Below are 26,109 nucleotides of genomic sequence, written 5' to 3' on the forward strand. Positions count from 1 at the left end.
TAAGGTTTTTGGGTTTTTTTTCAGTGAGCTCAATTTAACAGAGGAACAGGGATCTCATATTTATTGAAAGACATGTTTTAAAGAAGCACAATAGGCTTAAATGTTTATGCTTGTGCTTCTAAGTGACATGTATGATAACTTTAGAGTAGTTAGATTTTGAATAGTTTAACTTTAAAACGTTATTTGCTTCAGCCTACCTCTGGGACACAAGCCTGATGAGAAAAACATGCAAAGTGTGCTATCTCACACATCTACATTTAATCAGCTAAAACAGATTAAACCCATCTTAAATAGGTGTTTCTTTTCTTCTTCTTTGCATTCCCCTTCTTCTTTTTTTGTAGAATTTTTAAGTACAACAAATCTAAAGAAGCCACAGGGAAATGTCAGTTTTTCCAACATGTTCGTCCTGGAAAGGCAAAAAAAAAAAAAAAATCCTTAATGAACATTCCTGCTAGGCACTGGCCCACGCAGGGGCCACTGGTGCATTGGGCCCCTGAGCTTATACCCAGTAGGGTCCCACTTCTTGAAGTGATCATTAATGTTTCCTTCTGGGTAGTCAATTAGATGAAAAAGATTTACAAAACTTTATTACCCACATGTAGACTACCTAGCTATTTTTGCCCATCCTCAACTTAAATCTTTAAAATAAATGGCTTTTTTTTTTTTTTAAATATTTAAATTTGACTGTGTAAATATATTCAGAAATCAACAACGTGAGTCATAGAATACAAAGTAAATGTCAGGAGTGTTGCCATTTTGGCCTCACTTGCTAATTAGAGACAATTAGTATTAAATTCTGAGAATGAATGAGTTAGATATAGAGCTACCACAAAAGAATGAAGTAATGAAAACAAAAGAAAAAGAGTTAACGCAAACACATGGATTTACCACAAGGTGTTTATTTTATTCTCACAAATGAGAGAATTGCAAAAAATAAAGTAACTGTAAACTGACATGAAATAACAACGAATAGCATAAAAACCCCCACAGATATGGGACAGGTTACAAAAATGAGACAAACAACTGTACAACAAGCTACATAAAATCACCTCAAAAAGCAAAGTGGCAAAAAGTGGCAAAAAAGAATCTAATTAACCATTTGCAACATAGATAGTCTTGCATTAAAATGAGCACACATGAACAAAAAAGAAAGAAAGAAAGAAAATTAAACAACAATAGATAACAACAACCAAAAGAAAAGCCACCAGATGCAAAAAAAATTCTCACTAAAGGAACATCAATGAAGAAACACTAGTCAGTTAGCACAAATTATAAGTAACTGGCTACACAGATGCAGAATAAATACACAGTGAGCAACAAAATACGGACACAGCTAAAACTATCTGCAACATCGTCACAGCCTATAAGAATTTGGAACTGTTTGTGGTTGTTTTTGGAAATGGGAGCCTTTTAAAGTGGAACTATTATGTGCATTTCAGGCTAATTTATTTTTTATTTCTGAGACCATAAGGGCTGGGATTGATCGAGTTATTGTCGAAAATGGCTTTATTTACTTCAGACCGACCCTCTCCGTAGGCTGTCAGATCAGCCTGTGGGCAAAACTAGTGGATTGAGACTCTTCCACATTAAGCCCCGCCTCCCGCCACTGCACCACATCGGGAGCGCGCACCGCAACTGCTTTCGCCGTCATTGTAACATCTCAAACAGAAGGATTAGGCTAATATGAACTCAATAAAAAAGACAAAATACAATGTCAACACATAGCATACAGCCCTACATGTTGGAACCTGAATCAGACCCTGAAAACGAAGTGGAAAACAGCAACCCACAGCAACGAATGCAGCAGGATGTCTCTCTTTGGTAAACTCACCAGCCATCGTTGGAAATAACTTCATCCAACGTTTTCCACCCGCCTGATGTATTTGTACATGCCCTTGTTAACCAGTAGAAGGTAACCAATCACCGAACCTTATCCCCCGGGACGTCACAAGGATTTCCAAGTAGAAAAAAACTCTCTAAAACGACGCGTTTTTCGTCGCCATGGAAACCGGAGAGCATGCTCGAACTCAAACTCAAACATGCGTTTAGGTGATAAAAAACAGTGCCGTTCACTTGTCTGATGAGGATTCAACACTGTAACACTATAGAAAGCTCAGAAAACTCGAAATACCATAATAGCACCCTTTTAAAGAATTATGTTCAGTCTCCAGTTGACTCATAATAATGCTGAAGCAGAGAAGAGCATCAATTCGCATTTTGGCCAGAAGGGGGAGCTCTTTGTTCACTGTGATGTGCACTCTTCCACTGTTCAATGAATGCCACCAAGATTGTTTGACACATCCAAGTCAAAGTGCATTCCTGTATAAATCATTTTAACTACCATCAATGATTTTTTTTTTACAAAATAGAACAAAATGTGAGCATAGGAAGAATAAGATCAATGGCAGGCTTTGGGAGCCACAAAAAACCATCAACATTTCAAACTTTGTATCTTTCCCCTGTGCAGACCAACCACATCATGAGGGCCACCCACCTAGTTTAAATTGGCCAATCACACCTCTGAAAAATAAATGAACAAAGTTATTACCAAAACATAAATTTATTAAATTATTAGAACATGCCCACACATCCCCCACAAGAGACATGTGTTCTAGGTGGGCCTCTTCCTTGAACGGCGCCCAAAATTCCTTCTCAGAAGACAGTCTTAAAATGGAAAGGTCGACATTACTATTATGAATGAAAATAAAGGAAACATAGCTGGATGATGTGTACCCACAATTCATCTCCCTACACAATAGATAAAATAAAACACATAAGGAAGCTAGGGGCTTACTTCCTGATACAGCGAGCAAAAAATCTTTTTAAAGTTGAACAGTGTTTGCATAGTTATTTTGCATTGCTATTTAAACCCAATAAAAAGTGTGTAAAGCCAAATGATATAAGGACTTAATTACTGTGGGCTTGTTATAAGATGTGGCCCAACAGTTTACATTTTAATCTATAACTGCAGGAATCTCAAAATCCAACAGAATATCCATGGCAACTAAACCAAGCAGCAGGGACAGACATTCATAGCTTGGCCTCATTCCTGCTGTCCTTTACACCTCTGCATGTCCTTGGTCTTCATTTTGCATGTGTGTGTGTGTGTGTGTGTGTGTGAGTGTGTGTGTGTGTGTGTGTGTGTGTGTGTTTGTGTGTGTGTGTGTGTGTGTGTGTGTGTGTGTGTGTGTGTGTGTGTGTGTGTGTGTGTGTGTGTGTCAGAGAGAAAAACTTTGTGTTGTCGGGAGGTTGGGCTCTTGAGGCCAGACAGTTCCTAAACAGGTTGTGTCAAGGGATGTGGTTGTGCCTTTGAGGTCTTGTCGCCATGGGTCTGTAACCATGGGTGCTACTTTGTGTCTGTGGAGGATGGTCCAAGGTATCTCATCCCCCTCCTTTCCCAGTTTATCCTTTCAACTTCCACTCTGTTCCCATGGAAAATATCTCACTTTTAATGTTGTTTTATGTTGTAAGCAAATGAATTGTGAAAGTTTTTGAAATGTTAGGAGATCCTGCAGAGTCAGTTAAGCATAGAGATGGAGAGCAACTACTTGGTAAATACATCATCATTTGACATAGGTAATATTCTTACTAAATAAAATATTTGATATCAGATGAAATAACTACCATGAGGAGGTAAAAATAAATCAATTAGAGCTTCATCTGCAAATAAAAATCTAAAGTGTCGCTTAGTTGTCAGTGACTGATGTGTTTGGTCTTCTGTCAACTTCCATAAACACTTAAGGACCGTTATGGTCAATGGGATATGCTGCTGTAATATAGTTCTGCTTTTATTCAACAATAATGGTGTCACAATCTGTTTCTCTTAAGAGCATTTTGTTTTCAAAGACTTAAATAGTTTCTTTTTAAAGAGCAAGATGCCATCTATGATCCCATAATTACTGCTTTTGTAGTGCCAACCTTCTTCAGTCAGTTCCCCCCACTTTTCCATTCAGCTTCCTTTCAGACCTGTCTGAGTCAGGCAGACAGGTCATATTTTAAGATGACAAAACAAAGTCTGTCCAAGTCAGAGACATTTCAAAGGCCAGAATGCATCAAGAAGAATAATGAATGAACCACACAACAGAACAAAGCCAGTATATCCTGAGACAGATGGGAAGACACTTTCTAAAGCATGTGTGCCGCCTAGCTAAAACTGGAGGTACTTGACTTAATTTTTCTTACATTATCTCATTAAAGATGTTTTTTGGCAGTCAGAGCTTTGCACAGACATGCAACAAACCATTATACTAAGGGGTGCGAAACTGAGTTGGATTTTAAAGTAAAACAGATAAGTACATAGCATGGCAGCAAGACTCAAGACAACAGGTAGTCTATAACATCCTAAATGTTTCAATATTAACATTTTTCGAATGTTAATGGCCTTTAGAAAAAAGTTTTTTGGGGAGAGGTTGGGTAGTACACTATAGGTGGCACGGCCAAAGTTTTTGTCCATAATATTTTATTTCTTTTACATTCCTTTTACTTTTATTTAATGACTTCATGGATCACGATGGAGTTTCTGGGCACGCCCACAATATAAAATAGGTTGTGATGAATGCTTTTTAACATGTAAAAACTGAATGCAAGGACTTGTGAATCTCAGAAAACCATATTTTATTCACAACAGAAGATAAAGAATATTTCAGATGTTGAAATTTGGTTTGGACTATTTCATGGCTCATTTGAATTTTAATGGCAGGAACACTTTTCAAAAAAGCAGAACTGGGAAAATTAAAGGTTTAAAAGGTCATTGGCCCAATTCAAAACAACCAGAGGAGTATTTGACTACTATCTTGGGACATTGGCAACAGATCAGTAATATTACTAGCTATAAAGGGAGCATTTTAGAGCGGAAGAACCACTTAAATGTTAAAATGGGCAGAACTTCAACAAGTGGGTCCATGTGCATGGAGGAAAAGGCAGATGGTCCAAACTGAATGCTTGTGATCTGCAGGCACTCAGGCAGTACTATTAAAACCAGCCATGATTCTCTACTGGAAATCTCTGCATGGGCTCAGGAACACTCCCAGCAGTCACTGCCTGTGAACACAATTTAATTCACCAATGCAGGTTAAAACTCTGCCATGCACATGAGAAGCCATATGACCCAGAAATCTCCCAATCGCCACTGGACCAAGTCTAATTTAAAAGAACAAAGTGGAAAACGATTCTGTTAAATTGTTCAATTCTTTATGGAAACCATGAAGGTAGTGTCATCCTGTGGACTAAAAAGGAGAGCAGCCAATCAGCTTGTTATTAGCAGACAGTTCAGAACCCTGCATCTCTGAAAGGATGGAGTTGAATCAGGAATAAATGAAAACGTTTGTTTGTTGTTTTTTTTGTTTTATTTATTATTATTAATAATAATAATAATAATAATAATAATAATAATAATAAATGAATTAATTAATTTTTTTATTTTTATTTTTTAGATAGGCTATACAAGTGGCGTTCGGTTTTTAGACATTTTTCATACACTGTGCATATTAAGAATTGGAATTTCCATGACTTCTAACTAAAATTAAGGGTATAATTACACTTAAATATCTCACACCTGTCTCCCTTTAATAGCAGACACACTTCCACAGCAGCTAACAAATGTTGTTACAAGATCTGTGCAAAATTAATTTTGTTGTTTGTCCATTATCTTACAGCGTCTGTGAGTGGAAATGTATGTCATAAAACGTATATGTTTGCTTTGATATTCAAGCAACCACTCATCCTAAACTAAGTGTTGAACAGAGAGCTGGTTGTGTGTGAGTCGTGATCCCCACGCGTCGGCTGCTCGTGTGTCATCTCTGACGTTCCCGGCCCGCCTACATCCCGCTCCGTGTCCGTCAGTGAGAAACTCTGCAGCCGCTTCGCGGCGGATCCACTGACGCCTGCGTCACGGTAAAGAAAACACCGCGCGTCCTCACTGCTATGGACACCGGAGAGTACTGACCATCCAGAAACCATGCCTACCGCCCTCGGTGGCAAAGAGAAACTTTCTATTATCTGCTTTCTGCTTCGATGCGCATATTCTCAGGTGAGATGATGCACGGAGGAGGGATAAACCCTTACTAATAAAAGAATGAGCTATTAGAGACAGGCTAGTATTTCTGTGTGCCATATGAGAAATTTGATTTTGAAAAGAGAGTCTGATAGTGGTATGCTACTTTGCGTCAGATTTCAGCGAGTCAGTTTCAGTGACAGTCATTTTCATGACACATGCAAGAATTTTGTTTGTAGCCTAGAAATATATTTAGTGCTTAATAGTAAACCTTATAGGATCTTGTCATAGAGTTTAGCTTTTGTGCTGTTTTTTAAGCGCCTTGTAAAGATGTGCAAGAGAGGAACGTGGGGCTGAACATAACTTTAGTAATTGCAGTTACTTTAAGAATGCAACAGCTGGTTATAGTCATACCTGGATCCATTCTGTTTGTTGCAGGTGTTATGATGGGTTGTGGTTTGTTTGTCTCCTGAGGACTTTAACTCATTTGGGTATTGCACCAGAGTAGAAGGCTTTGGCGCATGCGGGCACAGGACGTAGACACGCATTGCACATGATAATTGTGGGGCTTGTTAATTTAAACTGATGTAAGCCAAACTTCTGCTTGTGAAAGGCCACGTGTGGCTAAGGTGCTCGTGTTGTTTTTCTTTTAGTCATTTTGGCTTCACAGCTGCCTTGTGGTTGTAATATCAGACAATTCTCACATTCATTATTTTCCGTCTGCAGACACTGTCACTCAAACAGAGACACGTGCATGCAGGTTGTACTGCACACAGAGGGTTAATGCTACACACATGGGAGACAAATAAAAAGCACATCACCAAAATTACTTTGAAAAAAAATAGTAAAGAATATATTACGCAGCTGTCTACAACCAAGTTGTAAGAAGACATGATTACTCAGCACAGAGAAATGAAAATTTACAAAAACAACAACAACAATTAAATACAAACTAGATAAACTGGATTACTTATAATTGAAAGATAACACTGATGTATCTGTTGTTGCTATTTTGTGCAGCAGACTTGTGTTCAGAATGGTTCTGAAGTTTCATAAGTTGCAAGCTGAGGTGTTCAGAAAGGGGTTACTTGGATGCAAATCGAAAGTAGCCTGCATCAGACATGGCATCCGGCTGATCTTGTACAGCTGTGATTCTGAAGATATGAGTCATGAACAGGCTTCAGTGCTCACATTTACTGTCTGTGTTTGTTAGACAGTAAGAGTTACAGTAAAGTGGTTTGAATGCACCAGAAAAAAAGCGGGAAATGCAGAGGGTGATTATCTCTTTGTGAGTCTATCTTTTTGACCGAGTTTGCAGGTTCATTAGATAAGCAACTGTTGGTGAAGGAATTTAACTATTTGGTCTACTTACTTTGTACTACTTCATGCAAGACTGTGCCATATTTACTCATCAGTACGTTATGTGCAAGAGTGTGTTGCATCTAAAATTTGCATTTGAAAGTTCTCCCGAGTGTCACAAAAGTCCCAGTTAGTCGCTGTCGTTTTAACTTCCTGTGGCGCTTTGTTAATTTCAAAATTCTCTGTCCTTCGGTTTGTCCAGGTAACAAGAAGCAAACACAGCTGCTGTGCCAAAGATCTTTTTGAGGTAAGCTATTGCTTGAGTTGGATAATTATTTCTTTCAAACTAGTTTTACAAAGAACAAATTTGTCATTTTATAAATAATCTTAGTTGAGGTTCATTTTCTTTTATTCAGCAGGATTTGAATAATTTAAGAACAGACTATTTAGAAAGCAACATAAGCGGTAGCTCAGAGGAAGCTACAAATAACCGTTGAATGCATCAGTTTTTTTTTTTGCACATCTTTTATTTAATTGGGCGCATCTTTCTCAGTTGTCAAGATGAGATCCTTTTGTGGCACATATTGACTAACTGTCTGAGACTCAGAACAAACACCTCGAGATCTCAAATTTAGATTATATAAAGTACAAAACCAGTATGAAATTAAATAAAGATTGTAAACTTCACTAATATTCTTATAAGAAAAGAAAGGTGGTTAGTCTTCATATTGTAAAATGAGTGTTGAATGTTTCACATTTTTAAAAGAAAAGAAGTACCTGCATAACTGTGTGGGTTGCACAACAAGAGCAAAGGAGAGGAAAAGAGAAATGGAGAACAGGTTGGGAAAGGGCAAGAGGAAGATGGTAAGACATGATGTTTCACCTGGGAGAGCTTGTTGTTGTTGGACAAAGAAAGGGTTCAGGGCTGGGGATGTGTCCTTGGTGACTGAGGAAGGAGAGATAATGAAGTGAAAGGATAAGCAGAGAGAGGAAACACTTTCCCTCCAGGGCGCACTGTAGTGGGTGGGAAGAGGGAGGTTAGGGTGAGGAGGAGAGACAATTTATAGACATCTGCCAGGTTCATAAAAATCTTATGAATATATTTCAGTGAGCACATGCATCACTTCAGGGTTAAAGAGATAATTTGATATTTTAAAGTAGACCCAATATATTCACAGCTAAATCTGCTTGCATGCTTTTATCACGATAAAAAACAAAAGATTATCTTATTTTGTTCATCAATATGAAAAGTGCAAAGGACCATATTTTAGTGGCTTGTGCAACTCCACGCTTTGTCTCTACTGCTGGATGGGACTTTTGAACTAACAAACATACAGGTGTGATGAGTATGCAACTGTCTCATGTAACACCTGGTAATAAAACAAAAGTTAATTTCTTGCTTGATTTCTCAAAGATCTCAGTTGTTGCTGATCTGAAGAATCACATCAGAGTAAAAAAGGCAAATGAATGACATACAGCATAATCACATTGTGTCTGAGGTCTGCTTTGTGTAAGTATGACTTCATGCTAATCAAATCAGGAGAGATTATAATCAGAAAAACAAAGAAGACAGTGCTCATGGATGCAGTGCTTTCTCTATGTTCCTACTTTCCCCTGAATTCTGCAAATAAAAAAAAAAGTATAAATAATGAAACAGGTACATTCTCATAAATATTCAAGCGTATTATCGTGTAGTCATTATGATCTCAAACATTTCATGCATCGATATGAACATGTGAATGACACCATCACAGTCCCGCAGCTGTGAGCAGTAACTCACCAGATACATGTTTTATTCATCCTGTTTCAATAAATGCAAATGCAGTGTTTGGCACTGTAGGCCGTGGGTGGTGAAAGGGAGGTTATGTCAAAGGTTTAACATGTGAATATGGTGGGAATTGGAGTTCTGCTGCTGATCTTACAAAGTGGAGCCTGTTAGAAATTGTGTCAGACTTCAGCTGTTTTAGAAAGCAAAATATTGATTCTTGTGTTCCCTGTCAGTTTGGTTCAGTCTGTTCAGTGCTGCCATCTTAACATTTTAAGTGGGGCTTTACTCACTGTGGTGTGGTGGTTAGCGCTGTGGCCTCACTGCATGAATGTTCCTGATCTGAACTTGGACAGGACTTTTCTCCGTAAACTTTGCCTGTTGTACAGGAAAATGTTGCAGGTGAACGTGTCATCATACAGTCACATATGGCATCCATCACATAGCAAGAATTAGAAATGATCATCATCATGCTAGCCACAATAGATAAAAGGGAAACAGATGTGGAAAATATAACCACAGTAGACTTTGAATAGATAAATCAGTAAATGTGTACTTGCCAAAAATAATTCACCTTATTATAAAGCTGTTTAAAATTTGTATTAGAAAATCAACAGAGGCAGGGTATATTTATGTTCCAGTGGTTGCAACAGCTACATGCACAGCTTAACCACTGAAACAACTTCTCTACCTGTGATAACAGTTAATAACACCTCCCCCCAACTGTGAGTGATTGATCCTCGACTCTGTAGGTACCAACAGTTTCCTGTTATAAATGATGACTGATGGGTGGAAGTTTTACAAAGTCATATTTACTCTAATACATGTTCTACAGGTGACTACAATGCGTAGGGTTTTTTTCATAACTCAAAAGAACTGATGCTAAGTATGTGTCTTGCAGCTCAAACCTATAGCTTTTTTGTACAATATGTTAATCTCCTCTCCTTAAAATGCAATATCACGTCTCTTGTCAAGTGCATTTAATTGCAACATCAGTTCTCAGTTTGTGCCTTGTTCATATTCAAAGTAAATGTGCTCCTTTTGCATGCACCTGTTCTTATACTTGTGCAGCAGCATCTCTCGCAAGGTGGGGTTTCATTTTACTGCACACTGACTGATCACAACCACTTCAAGCGTGTAATTTGTATCTCCGAACCCTACACCAGAAGTTAGCACTCATTTAAATTTAGGCACACTTCCCCTGTTGGGCTAGAAAATGGCTGATAATGAAAGTCAGCTTTCAAACATGGATAGTCTATCTCTATGTGTGTGAATGAGAAAAATAAGTCACTCCTAAACAAACTGAGGAAAAGTCTGTCGACAAGTTTAGGATGTCTGTGGTTTCTCTATGTGAGGATTCATTAATCCTCCAACCCATATCTGTTACACAGGACATGACTCAGTCCTGGACATCCCAGCATGCCTTGGGGGGTGACCATGCTCAACGAATACTTTACAACTCCAAGGTATGCATGGCTTTTTTTCTGTTTGTGTTTTATAATTAAAAGGGCAGTACATATGAGTCTGGTCTGCGGAAATTTCATTTCAAAAGAGAAACCAGCTGTTTTTAATCAGTTAAAAGTGATGCCACTATAGTCTGACTTCTGCAACCCAGTCTGAATTACAGACTGAGGACCCATTAGCCATTTGTAGCATAACATTATACGCACTTGTGGAAAATGAACAATGTGTATAGGAAACATGTTTATTGCTCAGATCTTTGAATATATTTATTCTTTACTCTACTTATTTATCTATTGTGACACCTTCACATGACCCTGGACATTAATCTTTATGTATTTAGTACAGTAGTGTCTCTCTGTGAGCTTTTAAATCAGTGATCAGGGCATCTATTTTACCTTTGGAATAAAAAATAAAAGAGGAAAAAATTAATATACAATCCTGAATATATCTGAACCAGTTTACAAATAAATAACAAATGTCTCAAGCTGCATAAAGCTGAGTGTCATCAGTAAAGCTGTGGACTGACACTTCATGTCATCTACTAATTCTGTCCAGGGACGGCATTAACTCACTAAAAAGGAACAATCCTAAAATGTATCCTTGCGGTTTGCAGAAGATACTTCATAGCATTCAACAGCTGGTATTCTATCTGTAAAGGGACAATTAACCAGTGAAGACATTTCTATGTAGGCCAACATGAGTAGTTAGTTAATGAAAAGGATGTGGTGGTCCTCATTATCTACAGCTGCATTTGTGACACCTCGCACCACCTCTAAATACTTTTTTTAATCTGCAAAAAATGAAGTTGCTTCTGCTGTTAAGATCTGCCTCATAATTTTGTTCTTCATTCTATAGGATACAAAACAGTCATCTACACAGCAAAGACAAAGTATGTATTTCATAGGATACATTTTCATTATTACAATATTTTTCCCAATAATTTACAAGCACTTCCCTGTTAATGGTTTAACATCTTTACCAGGTCGAGGGGAGGCTCAGCTGCGAATGACCCGTCACCCCCGCGTTGCACCTCACAAATCGTAAGTGGAGTATGAGGAAATATGATCCAATAGGGGTCACCTAACTTCACCTTCTGCTGTGGCACTCGCAGTGTTGAAAAAATACACCAAACACATGATTAATATGTTCGTCTCTGTAAAACATATTTATGAACCTCATCATCAGAACAGCCACAAGGAAAGGAAAGACTGATAGAGAAGGAGAGCATGAAAGGAAGTAATGCAGTGAGTCAGTTAACTCAGTGTTTCAGGCTGTAGGTCAAGTCAAAGGTGCCCTAACATTCCTGAAAGCTGTCAGTGGAGACTGATGTGCTCCTGTTTGTTAACATTTTACATCCTTTTTTTTTTAATGTGAAACACATGTTCTGTGGTGTGCACCAACTGCAAGCCACACATTATCTCATTTTTTTTCAGCCAAGGCTTTACTAATAAAAGTTACTAATGACCTTCCTATCTTCCCACTTTTTCATATAGAATTCAATGATGTGCACTGTAAGCATTACTTTTAATACCTGAAAGTGAGTAGTAGGATACATAGATTTAAAAGTTGAGAGGGGTAAATGTTGACAAATCATATTACCAGGCACATGCGTTTCATACTTTTGTCAGGTTTTATTTAGTTTTTCCTTTTTTGGGGCATATCCCCATATATATATATATATATATATATATATATATATATATATATATATATACATACATATATGTGTGTATGGAGATGGCCCTGAGGTGAATGACGTGAGAATGTCTGTATATTGTCTTCTGGACATTTTGAGGAGATTTTCCTCCCAGAACCCTTACCAAATGTCTAGTAGAAAATTTGGAGACAATGTTCAAATGCGAGTGCAGTTTTTGCAAATGTGCATGTTGGTAAAAGTGTCTGCTTAATTGTTTTTTTTTCTGGTTTTCAGCTTGCATTTGCTGTTGTGGATATGTTCAGATGCATCTGGATGTTGAAAACAACACAGCAAGAAGCTCTGTTTTCTGTTTCTCAGTGTTTTGTTAACAAAACACAATCACCATTCAATACTGTTTCTTGATTCATGTAATTTGAGAAATGTGTTAGCATAGGCACCCAACAGATGTCCCTCTGGCACTTGTTTACAGAATGCTAGCTGATGATCTGAAGCTGAGCAGTGATGAAGATGACACTCAAAGGGTAGGTAACTTCATCTTATATACAAAGTATTTATATATATATATATATATATATATATATATATATATATATATATATATATATATATATACACACACACACATATATGGCTCAAAAAACTAAAGGGAACACTAAAGTAATATGTTGTAGATCTAAATCAATGAAATATTTTTTATAAAATACTTTGTAGTTGAATTATGCTGGCAACAAAATAAAAAGAAAAATTATCAATGAACTGTAAATGTATCAAATGTATCAACCCCTGGAGGTCTAGATTTGGAGTTTTACTCAAAATGAAAGTGGAAAAACACACTACAGGCTGATCCAACTTTGATGTAATGTCCTTTAAACAAGTCAAAATTCGGCTCAGTAGTGTGTGTGGCCTCCGCGTGCCTGTATGACCTCCCTACATCGTCTGGGCATGCTCCTGATGAAGCGGCGAATGTTCTCCTGAGGGATCGTATCCCAGACCTGGACTAAAACATCCGCCAACTTCTGGACAATCTGTGGTGCAACTTGGCGTTGGTGGATGGAGCGAGACATGATGTCCCAGATGTGCTCAACTGGATTCAGGTCTGGGGAACGGGCGGGCCAGTCCATAACATCAGTGTTGCAGGAACTGCTGACACACTCCAGCCACATGAGGTCTAGCATTGTCTTGTATTATGAGGAACCCAGGGCCAACCGCACCAGCATATGGTCCCACAAGGGGTCTGAGGATCTCATCTCGGTACCGTAATGGCAGTCAGGCTACCTCTGGCGAGCACATGGAGGGCTGTGCAGCACTCCAAAGAAATGCCACCCCACACCATTACTGACCCACTGCCAAACCGGTCATGTTAGAGGATGTTGCAGGCAGCACAACATTCTCCATGGCGTCTCCAGACTCTGTCACGTCTGTCACATGTGCTCAGTGTGAACCTGCTTTCATCTGTGAAGAGCACAGGGCGTCAGTGGTGAATTTACCAATCTTGGTGTTCTCTGGCAAATGCCAAACGTCCTGTACGCTGTTGGGCTGTAAGCACAACCCCCACCTGTGGACGTCGGGTCCTCATACCACCTTCATGGAGTCTGTTTCTGACTGTTTGAGCAGACACATGCATATTTGTGGCCTGCTGGAGCACATTTTGCAGGGCTCTGGAAGTGTTCCTCCTATTCCTCCTTGCACAAAGAAGGAGGTAGCGGTCCTCCTGCTGGGTTGTTGCCCTCCCACGGCCTCCTCCATGTCTCCTGATGTACTGACCTGTCTCCTGGTGGTGCCTCCATGCTCTGGACACTACGCTGACAGACACAGCAAACCTTCTTGCCACAGTTCGCATTGATGTTCCATCCTGGATGAGCTGCACTACCTGAGTCACTTGTGTGGGTTGTAGACTCCGTCTCATGCTACCACTAGATGTGAGTGAAAGCACCGCTAGCATTAAAAAGTGACCAAAACATCAGCCAGAAAGCATCGGAACTGAGAAGTGGTCTGTGGTCACCACCTGCAGAACCACTCCTTTATTGGGTGTGTCTTGCCAATTGCCTATAATTTCCACCTGCTGTCTATTCCATTTGCACAACAGCATGTGAAATTGATTGTCAATTAATTGTCAGTCAGTGTCCACTTCCGAGATGGACAGTTCTATTTCACAGAAGTGTGATTGAATTTGAGTTACATTGTGTTGTTTAAGAGTTCCCTTTATTCTTTTGAGCCCCCATAGAGCCACGTTGTCTCATTGACTTCATGTTCTTATATTTTACTTGATGTGGAGTCTTAATGTATCATACAATATTTTTCCAACAATGTTCTCTCAGGTCCATAGAGTTTGTACATGACATTTAAAATCTGCTAATTTCCACCCAAACCTCCTCAGAAAGCTTGATTCCTATCTCCTATCCCCACTTTAATGTAAAAAGTACTGTAACTTTTTACATTAAAAAATACAATAAATATTTTTTAAAGCTTTTTTAAGAGCTGTGTTGGATTTTAACATTTTGTTAAATGTTGATGCTGGGCTTTCAGTTTCCTTCATCTCAGAGTTGGTCTTTATTTGTGATTCTAAAATAGGGTTTAACATGATTATATGTTATTTTGAGTGCTTGATGAGGCAGGGGAGGATAGCAATATAACAGGAAAAGCAAAATAAACATTAAGATTAGAGTCTTTGGATGTTTCTCGTGAAGGACAACTGTCTTTCGGGTGTTGTTTCACAGCGTGCTCACACAGTTGTACCCCCAAGTATGTAAAGTAATTTGAATAGTACACAAGAGCAAGTTGTTCTATTTGTTGCTGCTGCCATTAATGCTTAGTTTCTGTTCTTGTGCTCTTAAAGGCCATTCACGAGTCCACCTCCTGGGACAGACGCAGGTAATTATGGATACACATAGGTTTTATGAGCTGGCTTAGAAAATAAGTTGAACTGTGTGAATAACGCAGCACCACTTGGCTGTGTAACTCCACTGACCCCTCTATGATGTTTATTTGTGTGTTGACTGACAGCCTGTCAGCACACCGAGCGCACACACATGACAGGCGGGTGAGACATTCCAGCTCGGACTCTTCAGACTCAGACTCCACTGCGGAGTTGGACAGCAGCAGCCTTCATTCCTGCAGCCCCAGCCAGAGTCCAGAAGTTAACCCGGATCCTCCATCGCCTGTCAGCACACAGCCACTGTGCAACAACGAGGTACCAAATACTGATGGTTGCTCAGCCTTCTGTTCCGTTTTCTGCCTTTTCTGCCTCTCCTCCTCTGCTTGTGTGCCTCTCTGGGTGAAGTCTCTACAGGGAGTGGTGGCCTCGAGGCAGTTGACAGCAGGTGTGGGGAGGGAGCGAGGAATGAGGAATGCATGTGAGTTGGAGAAAAGGGATTGGTGGTCATGGGGCAGGGGTAGCTTTGGGACTTAGAGCTTCTGTGTCATGTCAACAGGCTGAGTCTTAAAGGAAAACCCTCAGGAGGTGGAAGTCATCAAGAACCGACTTTATGTTGACATCTACAAGTAGAGATTATTTTCAGATCAATAGAGCACAGAGTAAATGGGACCATTTTTCTTTTATCATCTCAAATATATATTCCTCTATGATGGCACGTAAGTATTTTTGGAGCCATTGTGGGTGTTGAGATATGTACTTTGTGTGTAGTAAAAGGGGAAACCCATTCCTCTTTTATGAATGGAAGGCCCTGTGTGACATAGCGGGCTGTATTGCTGAAAATGTTCTGCTTTTGGCCCCAATAGAAGTGAACGGGAGGGTGTGGGGGGTCGGTGTGTACCATATGTTCTTCATTTACGTGGAGTGTTTGAGTGTCTCTGAGGGAAAAGATGGGGGCTGGAGTTGTGGAAGCAGCAAATCCAGAGTTCCAGGTAGTGAGAGAAAAAGGAAGGGAGGGAGGGCAGTGGAGACGGTACAAGAGGTGCAGTGTCTTCTCTGGAAAGAGGGCAAAAGATGGGGGGAGTGTGGGGGGGGGGTTAGAGGGTTTGGGTGGGGGTGAGGGGAGGGGGTGGGTCACTGTTTGGCTTGAGGAGTAGGGGTTTAATTTAGCTTTTGGTCAGAAAGAGAGAGACGCGTAAGAGAAGAAGTTTACTCTCTGGCTGTGAGTACCGTCTTTGTTTTTATATTTGAGTAAAAACAGCTGTTTTCTCATTTTCTTCTTATTATCACAGCTTGAAAATCATTAGTAAAGCAAACATTAGGTGACTTGCTTGGCATATCTACATGCAGACTTAGCTCTGCCGTAAGCACAGAGTTTGAGTCCCCTTTAAACGTTTGTCCACGTAGGAAATTGAAGGGAAGTTATGTCTGTGGTTGGAACGTAAGGTTTTTGGCACTAGTCATAATCTGAATTTGTCATTTAAAGTTTTAATATTTTTCTAAAGAGTTTGAGCTGGAGAGAAATTTGTTTTGAGATTGTTGCAAACTTTCGATGGTTTTATTAGAACATGTACAGTTTGTGGTAGACTCTCACCAACAACTTTTTAAAGGTACATGTTACTAGTAATAGTTTGGATCCCTTTTTCCCTACAGAATTGCCTTTATTCTTTGAAGCACAAACTCAACAAAGGTGTCGGACACATTCCTCAGAGAGGTTTCGGTACATATTCACACGACAGCATCTCAAGTTGCTGCTGTTGTCAGCTGCACATCCACAAGGAGGATCTCCTACTCCTCCACATCCCACAGATGCTCTTTTAGACTGAGATATGCTGAGGCCACTTGAATACAGTGAACTCATTGTCATATTTAAGAAACCAGTTTAAGATGATATGAGCTTTGTGGCATGGTGCATTATCCTGCTGGAAGCAGCAATGAGAATATGGGTATACTGGGGTATCAAGAGATAGACATGATCAGCAATACTTTTCAGGTAGACTGTGGCATTTAAAAAAAATGCTTAGTTGGTAGTGAGGGGCCCAATGGATGTTAATAGAAATATTTCCCTCTTCATTTAAGCCCCATTAGCCAACCAAAAGCCAAGGCAGGATAGATCCAAATCCTGACCATAGCACCTGAATATGGTGGCTGAAATTAAGAATCAGTAGATCAGAAAATGCATCCCACCCTAGAATTTGCTGCATGCTGGCCGCAAACTATAGTAAGTCCGACTGTACTGTTCATTCGTTCATGTCCAATCTTCTGTTTCCAACTTTGCTGAGCCTGTGTGAAGAGTAGCTTCAGATTCCTGTTTAAGCTGACAGAACGGCACCTGTTGGTTTTCTTCCGCTGTTGCCCATCTGCTTCAAGCTTTCATGTGATGTGAATTTAGCGATGTTATCCTGCATATATTGGTTGTAACAGATTATTTCAATTATTGTTTCCATTTTGTCATCTTTTTATCATCCTTTGGATATTTTCAAAGGATGATAAAAAGCAGTCTATGCAGTTATCCTACATATATTGATTGTAACAGAACATCTTTTTTATCATCCTTTGGATATTTTCTCTTTTACATATCATTCTTTGTAAACCATTGAAATGGCTGTGTGTGAAAATCTCAGTAGATCAGCAGTTTCTGAAATACTCAGACTGGCACATCTGGCAGTCACTTAAAATCCATTTCTTCCCCATTCTGGCGCTCAGAATGAGCCCAAATGTTGCTACCGTGATATTGGCCGATTCGCATTTGTGCTAACAAGTAACTAAACATAAAGTCACTCATGGAGTGCCTTATGACAGTATTGTTACAATATTTGGGCAATCTGTTTTACTTTGTTTTGAGGTAATACTTCAGGGTTACTCAGTCTATTCCTATGAGAGCCACAATGCAAAAGGTTTTCTATGTATCCCTGCTCCAACACACCTGACTCAAAGAAATGTGTCATTGTGCTGAACTTGATTGGCTGTTGGATCCATTTAATTTGATTCAGGTGTGTTGAAGGAGGAATTAGTTGAAAACTAACAGGCTTGCTGGTCTGGTGGGACCAGATTTAGTCACCCTGCTGTACATCCTGGCCAAACAAAAGTACTTTGGTCTAGTCTGTACAAAAGATGCAGCTTAGTTATCACACTAACAGAATTATTGTTGAAATGATCTCTTTCTTGAGAGAAGAGGAACTTTTCCAAGCAAGACATTCTTGTTATTTTTTTCCTTCTAAAAATGCTCCCTTACATGTAATATGCATAATGAGGCTAAATAGGATCTTGTTTGTTTTTTTTTTGTTTTGTTTTTTTTCTCAGTTTTTCCTCAACTTGTTGTGAACTTGCTGTGATGTCCAAGATCACAAAATATTCTCAGGGTTGATGAGCAGCAATAATTTCTTATCTAAGATCACTGTTTATGTTTTTACACCTAAATACTTTAAACCAGGTGTGCCAAAGTCTAGTCACTCAAGATTTAATATCCACCAACTTTTAGATACATCCCCTTTCCAACACACCTAAATCAAATAGCTGAATACCTTCATGCACATGTCATTCAGCTCTATAGAGGCCTGGTAATGAGTCATTCATTTGAGTCAAGTGTGTTGCAGAAGGGTTGCATCTCAAAGTTGCAGGATAGTAGATCTTGAGTACCGGACTTGGGTACTCCTGCACACTTGATCAACAGCACTTTGCTGCAGCTAATCATTTTAATTCCAGTGGAAGTAAGAGTGCAATTTGTTCTTTACAAACTGCTTCCAAGTTTTTGCTTAGTTTTGATTAAACAAATGATGATACCATGTAATGTGTAATTGTTCTGAAATAGACCTTTTTTTTTTTTTATTATGTTGTGACATGTAAAATATTAAAAAAAATAATTTGGCATAACACAAAAGAAATGTTTACATAAATAAAAACAATCCATCTCTATGTATATAACTGCATGATAGAACAATCTTCGGTACATTTTTTTTGTGAAACTGTTTATAAAGACTGAATCCAAGTATGAATAATTGCTTTTGTCTCTTTTTCTGTTTGCTGTTGAAGAATGATCACCTCCCTGCGACCCAGTGGCAGTTAGATAAATGGCTGAAGAAATCTCGGAAAAAATCTGCCAGCGCTGAACAAGACTCCTCCCAGAACATTCAAGATTGCCATCTCTCTCCTCACACCCAGCGAGCCCCATCGCCAGCCAGGTCATGGGACAGCAATCAGGAGTACAGCCCAAGCCAAAGCCCTATTCCCAGCCCACAGTTTAATTACAGCAACGACAACAGCCCCTTACCTAGCCCTGGTTACAGCTACTGCCCAAGCCCCAGCCCATTTCCCAGCACCTGTCCAAGTCCCACCCCTAGTCCAAGGCACAGTCCAATCTGTAGCCCAGCTCCAAGTGTTTGCCCAAGTCCGTGTGGAAGCACAAGAGCTAGCCGTAGTCCTAGTCCTATACCTCGAGATCCTCCAAGAGGCCCAAGTCCCAGTTTACCTGCTCCCTCCAGGATTTGTCACTACCCTGAAGAACAGGATCAGAACAAAGCACATCCTAGTCTGACATCTAATTCCCACAGAACAAAAATAAGGCCGTGGATTGCTCCGTTGCCTACCACCAATACAAATAGCAAGCGCAGCGAGAACATTCATCATCAGCAGTCTCATCATCACAGGTCCAAGCTTCGGCCCACACAGGACAAAGACCAAAGCCAAAAGCCAAAGTCAAAAACATCTACAGTTTTAATTTCTAATCAGAGTCACAGCCATAAATCTAGACACCAGCCTACTTCTTATCCAAGCTCCAACTCTGTTTCTAAGGCTTCCAAAGCTAAAAACACACCACATCTTGAGCAAATCAAAGGAAACAGATCCAGCCACAAACCGTGGCCTGTATGTCCGGAGAGTTCACAACATAGCTCTAAAGGAACAAAGAACTCAGTTTGCACTAGTCGTGAAACTAACGCCGGTCGTAGTTCTCATTCCCAATCTACCTCAAAAACTGTCAGTAATTCCGGTACTGGGTCGAGCTCTGGGCCCAGTCCTCGTCTGAAACATAGATCCAAGTCCTGGGAGGCTTCAACTCCAAACCCTGTGCATGCCAATCACAAAATAACTTCACAGAGAACGCTCCAAGCTAGGTCACAGGAAGAGGAACAGAGAGGAGATCATCTAACAGAAGCAGAGAGGAGAAAACACAGGAGAGAAGAAGACGGGCCCCATAAAAAACAACAAGGGAAGCCGGAGAGAAAAGAAGAAAGGAGGCTGGCGGAGGAGCAGCTACTGAGACGTCCCTGGAGCCAAAGTTCAGCAGAAGAAGAGGAGGAAGAAGCGGAGGTAGCAACAGAGCAGAGGAGAAGAGAGGAGACAGTGAGAGGAGAAAACAGGAGGAAGTGGGAGAAGGCGCATGAATGGAAAACATCTCAGGGCAAACAGAGAGTTCCAGACGATTCACACCATCAGGGGAGGACAAGAACAGGAAGGAGAAGTGAGGACAGAGAGTTACAGCCAGACCCATCACCTACTCTGTCCTCACGCTCTCCAAGTCCTCGTAGATCGTCCACATCCTCCTCATCATCCTCGTCCTCATCATCATCCTCTTCAAACTCAGACTCTGAATCTGAATTTCAGTCTCCGGTCACCAAAGTTTCAGCTGATTCGACATCTCACAAGAAATTCGCCAAAAGAGGGCAACAGGACCCAGGTCGATCTGATAGTGTCAAGCCAAAAGTGTTGCCCCCCAGACAGTCCATCTCAGGCCTTCCTGGAGAGGGTCAGAAAAGTGAGGAGAAGAAGAAACTCTACACCCTGGTACCATTTGGTAGAAGCGAAAAGACAGCCCCATCCTCCCAGCGGGGGCTGAGAAATCTGGTAGTGCAAATAGACCTTTGTCTTCTCAAGAGGGTCCCCGACAGCACTACAAATTCTGCTCCAAAGAAACCTCCATTGTCCTCGTCATCAATTAAGGACAAGCCAAGAGAGGCGATGAAACAAGTGTGTGTGTCCGAAACTTTAGCAAAGGACAGCAAAAGGAAACGCAAGGTAGACAAGAAGCATTCCTCCCGTGTTGCCTTGTGCAGCGATAAAAGTTCACAGTCATGAATAAAAATATTGTTTAAACTTGCTTTCAAACTTTGTTTGTTTTTGTATGACCAGTTGGAGAATGGTGTATCACACAGAGACAGCAAGAGGAGCCTTGTTTATCCCACTGACCCCTCGGAGAATATCAAATCGTCATCAGTCACAGCTGACAACTTTGTAACTGAGACGACACACAATGGGTAGGAAATACAAACCTTTCTGTCTCATGGATGGCATTGGAAGATTTAAAATTATACTACATGCACAAACCGGTGTTCAAATGTATTCCCTATAATACAGGTTTATATCAGTGCAATGTGTGTGTGTTACAGGCACTTGGAGGAGTACTTGGACAACAAGAGGCCAGTGTCTCCTCTCTCTCCCTTGTCTCCTTTGCCCCAGAGCCCTGAGTCCAACAAGCCTACCTCCAAAATCAAGACTGCAGAGCAGCATCACACAAACACCCCAAAGAGCAGAGAGAAGAACAGAGACCCTGATGTAAAGGTAACTCTAACTCATACTTGTCTAGATGACTTCACCGTTTGCAACACTTTAGTGCATTTCCCTGTCCCTGCACACAGCAGCCCAAGATGGAGGCGGAGTGTGTAAAAGTGTCACGACAGCCCCTTCTCCAGTCTGAGTCCTCCTGGGGCCCTTCTAGTCACAGAGGGACTGTGCCAAACCAAGAAAGGTGAGTGCACACAATGCACACAACCAGAACTCCATCTTTCTCACATACACATAGAGCAGCGTGTTTACTATCATTTATTAATGAGCATTTAAAACCCTCATAATTTCCTTATTGTTTTATGGAGGGGGTGGTGGGGGGGGGGGGTCGTCAATGGGACATTTAAAAAAAAAAAATCCATTACTTTCTGTCCAGATGAGGTTTTTGTCCTATGATAGCATTTATGTCATTTATAAAAAAAAAAGTTCCACAATGAAATGTGGAAATGCGTCGTGACTCCACAGCTGAGTGTAGATGTCATGTGATTTTTAAATTATTTTGTCATTATCAGATGTGTCATGTTCACACTGTAATGGGTAGGTTGCCTGTTACAGCTATAGTTGATGAATACATGATTCAGCACTGCTGATTTTCAGATTGATAAGTTTTACATCTCGTTAATTAAGCTTGTATGTAAATTACACGTGAGAAACTGAAGTGTCAAATCATCCATGATAGCCTGATGGATCATGGATGGATGTTGGGTAAATGTCGTCATTAATGTTGTTAAAATCCACCAACATGGGCAGAAACGCTGAACTGATTTTTTTTTTTAAATTTCATTTGTGTTTATATCTTTCTAGTCCTCACCATGCTGAGTACTACTTACATGAAGCTAAGCGGATGAAACATCGTGCTGATGCAATGGTGGGTTTTTAATATATGATTCAATATTGAATGTCTGGAAAATGAATGTCTATTAACTTTATTTAAGAAACGTATAATTGCAGAAAAAATCTTAATTTAATCTTCCATTTTAGAACCCCCTTTTTGCATATTAAATGTTTTTTTCACAAGGTGGATAAGCTGGGAAAGGCTGTGAACTACGTTGACGCTGCTCTCTCCTTCATGGAATGTGGGAAAGCGATGGAGGAAGGGCCTCTTGAGGCAAAGTCTCCTTACACAATGTATTCAGAGACAGTGGAGCTTATTAGGTGGATTATATTGACTAATGATGCAAAAACACTCGAAATTACCAAAATATACAAACACACGCTGCAGATCCACTAATGAATGTGTGTTTTTAAAGGTATGCAATGAGGCTAAAAAGCCACTCTGGCCCTGGGGCAAGACAAGAAGACAAACAGCTGGCGGTTCTGTGGTGCGTATGCCATCACCTCTGTTTATTCCGTATCCTTCATCCCAAGGAAAGACTTACATTTCTGGGATGATTTGTGGTCTGTCTGATATGTTTTTGTGTGTCCATAGTTTCCGATGCCTTGCCCTCCTTTACTGGCAGATGTTTCGTTTAAAGAAGGACCATGCACTGAGATATTCTAAAGTTCTGCTTGATTATTTTAAGGTAAATCAAAAGAGACACCTTAAGGTTAGGTAGAACATTTACATTTACAGTACTATGAAAAAGCGCAACTGCTCATTTCTTCCTTTTTACTTCCATTGAGCCAAACTTTCATTTAATCTTTTAAAATGCCAAAGATAACTTAGTTCAACAGGCATATAATAGTATTTTTTTGCCAACAAATCAATTCCCAAAAAGCTGTGGATAGTTAATAAAGTGGTAGACTTACAAGAAATTGATAGGATATGTACAGGATCTGAAAGTGATGTCCTGAAGAAATAAATCTGAAACAAAGTCAAGCAAAGAACTAACATAAGAATTAAGAAATACATCTGGGCCTACAGCATATCCATCTACCATTTACTATAGCTTCATTAGAAAAATTATTAAGGCACTGTTGAGATTGTCTCTTGGCAGAGTGGAACAAAAAGGCTGCTAGCTCCCAAAGAAGAGCTTTTAAATGTCCTTCCAAAAGCTTGGAGAACCATTCAGGAAGACTACTTAAAAGCACCACAAGAAAACATGGTGATTAATAACGGTGCTTATACCAAATACTGACTTACTAGTTTATCAGTACCATTTGGTTTTATGCCTTGTATGCTGGATTTCTAAATATGTTTGAAATATGGTTCAGCAAATGGCTGCATCTACTTCCAGTTATCCTAACAATATAAAAAGGATTAAGGGGGCAGCTCAAGAATTTCGTACTGTACAATAATTGTGTGTGATGAAATATACTTTTGGTGTTATTACAGAGTTCTTCCAAAGTGCCTACAGGACCCTCCTCCTGGAATGACAGTGGAAAGTAAGTAATTTACAACTGCATCAAGTCTCTTTGTTTAATATTTCTAGTTTAGTTGCCGCCACTGAAAGATAACTGATCTTCATCACTCTGTGAACTCTAACTGTATCCAGGGATATTGGAGGACTCCCGTCTTCCCACTCTCCAAATGCAAAACACCACGGTCAAAGTTCACATGAAAGGAGTAGCTCTGCAGCTCTCATAAGCATTCCCCAACGTATCCACCAGATGGCAGCAAATCATCTAAACATTACCAACAGTGTCCTGTACAGCTATGAGTACTGGGAGGTCGCAGACAACCTTGCAAAGGAGAATAAAGGTGAAAAAAGTCAACTTACTTCATAAAATGCGCTGCATTTGTCACTGCTTTCAGGTTGAAGAGTGTTTGTACATTTTTTTTTTTATTTTTTACAGAGTTCTTCAATTACTTGAATACGTTGTCTGGGCCATTGACTCTTCATAGTAGCATTGCTCATGCTGTCCAATACACCAGACAGGCTCTTCAGTGGATACGCATAAGTGCCAAACTCAACTAACATGAAGAGGATTTACTTTAACCTCACCAGTGTGTCTCAAGCCCTCATTTACTGCAGAGGAGACAAAACTCTGGATCTCTTTGCAGCTAACAGGACAGCACTAATTGTTGTAATATATGAAATGAATGTGCATTAAATCACATTGCGCCACATGTTGGGGTGAGAATAACTCCATACAGAGTGGAAAATCCTCTAAAAGAGCAAAAATCACGTTACCTGTATCGACCTTCTTCCTCATTGTGTTAAGTAGAGGAGTTCAGTGTGTGATGGATAATTGAGGTCTCTAATAATTTGCCAGTTATATTATGCAAAAACACATATGTATATATGCATATGTAAAAACTTGTCAATAGCTTGGAATTTGTAATAATCAAGCAGATTTTTTTTTGTTGGAATCATAGCAGAAAACTTCTCTAATTGTCTAACAGCAGGTGGGTCAAATTGACTGGTCTCGCTTTACTTTCTTGAAAACGTTTAGTTCTCATCCAGAAGAACGTCATCAGTGCTGATGGAGGAAAAGGGAGATTTCACTTAAGTAGCCTGTGAAACTACTGACGTTTTAGAGTTTAGTCATAGCTGAGAGTGAGTTACATATAGAGATGGCAAAGTATAGAAAACTTCGCATAACAAAGGACCCATCATCTCTCCCCTACCTACATTAGCATAGTCTCAGCTATACAGAGCAGATTGACAACACCTATTTATTCCGAGCCTAAAAAAAAAACTACGGATAATGGTCTCTTAAAGCAGACCTTAGCGAGTCAAGCTGCTCGATGGCTGTTGTAAACTTTAGGTTTCACAGGCTACTCACGTGAAAACTCACTCTATTTTCATCAGAACTGAAAAAGCTCATCTGGATGAGATAGAAATGTCCTGAGGAAACTTCAAGAAACCTGTCCAAGTGACTTGACTCCTACAGTGGATCTGACCTGGATGAATGAGAACCTTCGCAGACTTTTCTTAATGACTTTGAAAGTATCTAATATTTTTACTTGTGTGTTTTTTACTGTGCAATATTGGATGGGAAAATGTGTTTTTAGGATGGAAAAAATTAATAAAAGACAACTGAGAAATATACATACTCACATGAATACTTTATCTTCAGTGTCTTTATTGTTTTTTAATTGTCATGCATCAGTAAAACAAATATTGCATTAAAGTTGTTAGTCCTGCGTAAAAAGAAATCATCTTAGTATAAATAACACACTCAGCTATACACAGCGGATCCTTTAAACGGTGAAACTTTATTAGTCCCATGTGGTACAAAAAACTACCATTTGCAACTAATGGTTCATCTCATTATTAATACTGATGCATCAGAGTGAGAAATTTACACCTGAAGGGAAGTCTAGTTGATCTGACGATTTTTTCTGCAACCATCTCCTATATTTTAAATGCTTCGTACATGTATATGACCTATTATACTTTTCATCTCTGAGAAATAAATATAGTGGAGAATTATGAGTGAAAATAGAAATCTTTCTATAAAGTACAACTGAAAGAAATATAACAAAAGGCTATTACTTGGATTAACTGTTATCAATCACCAGTGATACTGTGAAATGTTTTTTCTACACAACTTGGCACAAGGTGGGCTCACTGCATATGTTACTGCTTTGCTTAAAGATATTTTCTCTCAGTTCT

General features: G+C 39.7%; 1 protein-coding gene across 1 annotated transcript; it reads left to right on the forward strand.

Moving 5' to 3' along the window:
* Nucleotides 1-5,956: 5,956 nt before the first annotated feature.
* aff3 (AF4/FMR2 family, member 3) lies at nt 5,957-24,465 on the forward strand (the record flags this gene model as incomplete). The annotated part of the gene is made up of 19 exons (XM_079254667.1): nt 5,957-6,028; nt 7,554-7,598; nt 10,448-10,522; nt 11,376-11,409; nt 11,503-11,560; nt 12,647-12,698; nt 15,014-15,048; nt 15,181-15,367; nt 19,082-21,061; nt 21,176-21,300; nt 21,433-21,604; nt 21,685-21,791; nt 22,412-22,475; nt 22,626-22,762; nt 22,858-22,929; nt 23,037-23,130; nt 23,883-23,932; nt 24,043-24,248; nt 24,344-24,465. The coding sequence occupies 19 exons, from the start codon at nt 5,957-5,959 to the stop codon at nt 24,463-24,465; spliced, it is 3,687 nt and encodes a 1,228-aa protein (XP_079110793.1).
* Between the last annotated feature and the right edge of the window lie 1,644 nt (nt 24,466-26,109).

This window comes from Telmatherina bonti, assembly GCF_933228915.1.
Source record: "Telmatherina bonti genome assembly, chromosome: 15".
NCBI classification, from domain to species: Eukaryota; Metazoa; Chordata; class Actinopteri; order Atheriniformes; family Telmatherinidae; genus Telmatherina; species Telmatherina bonti.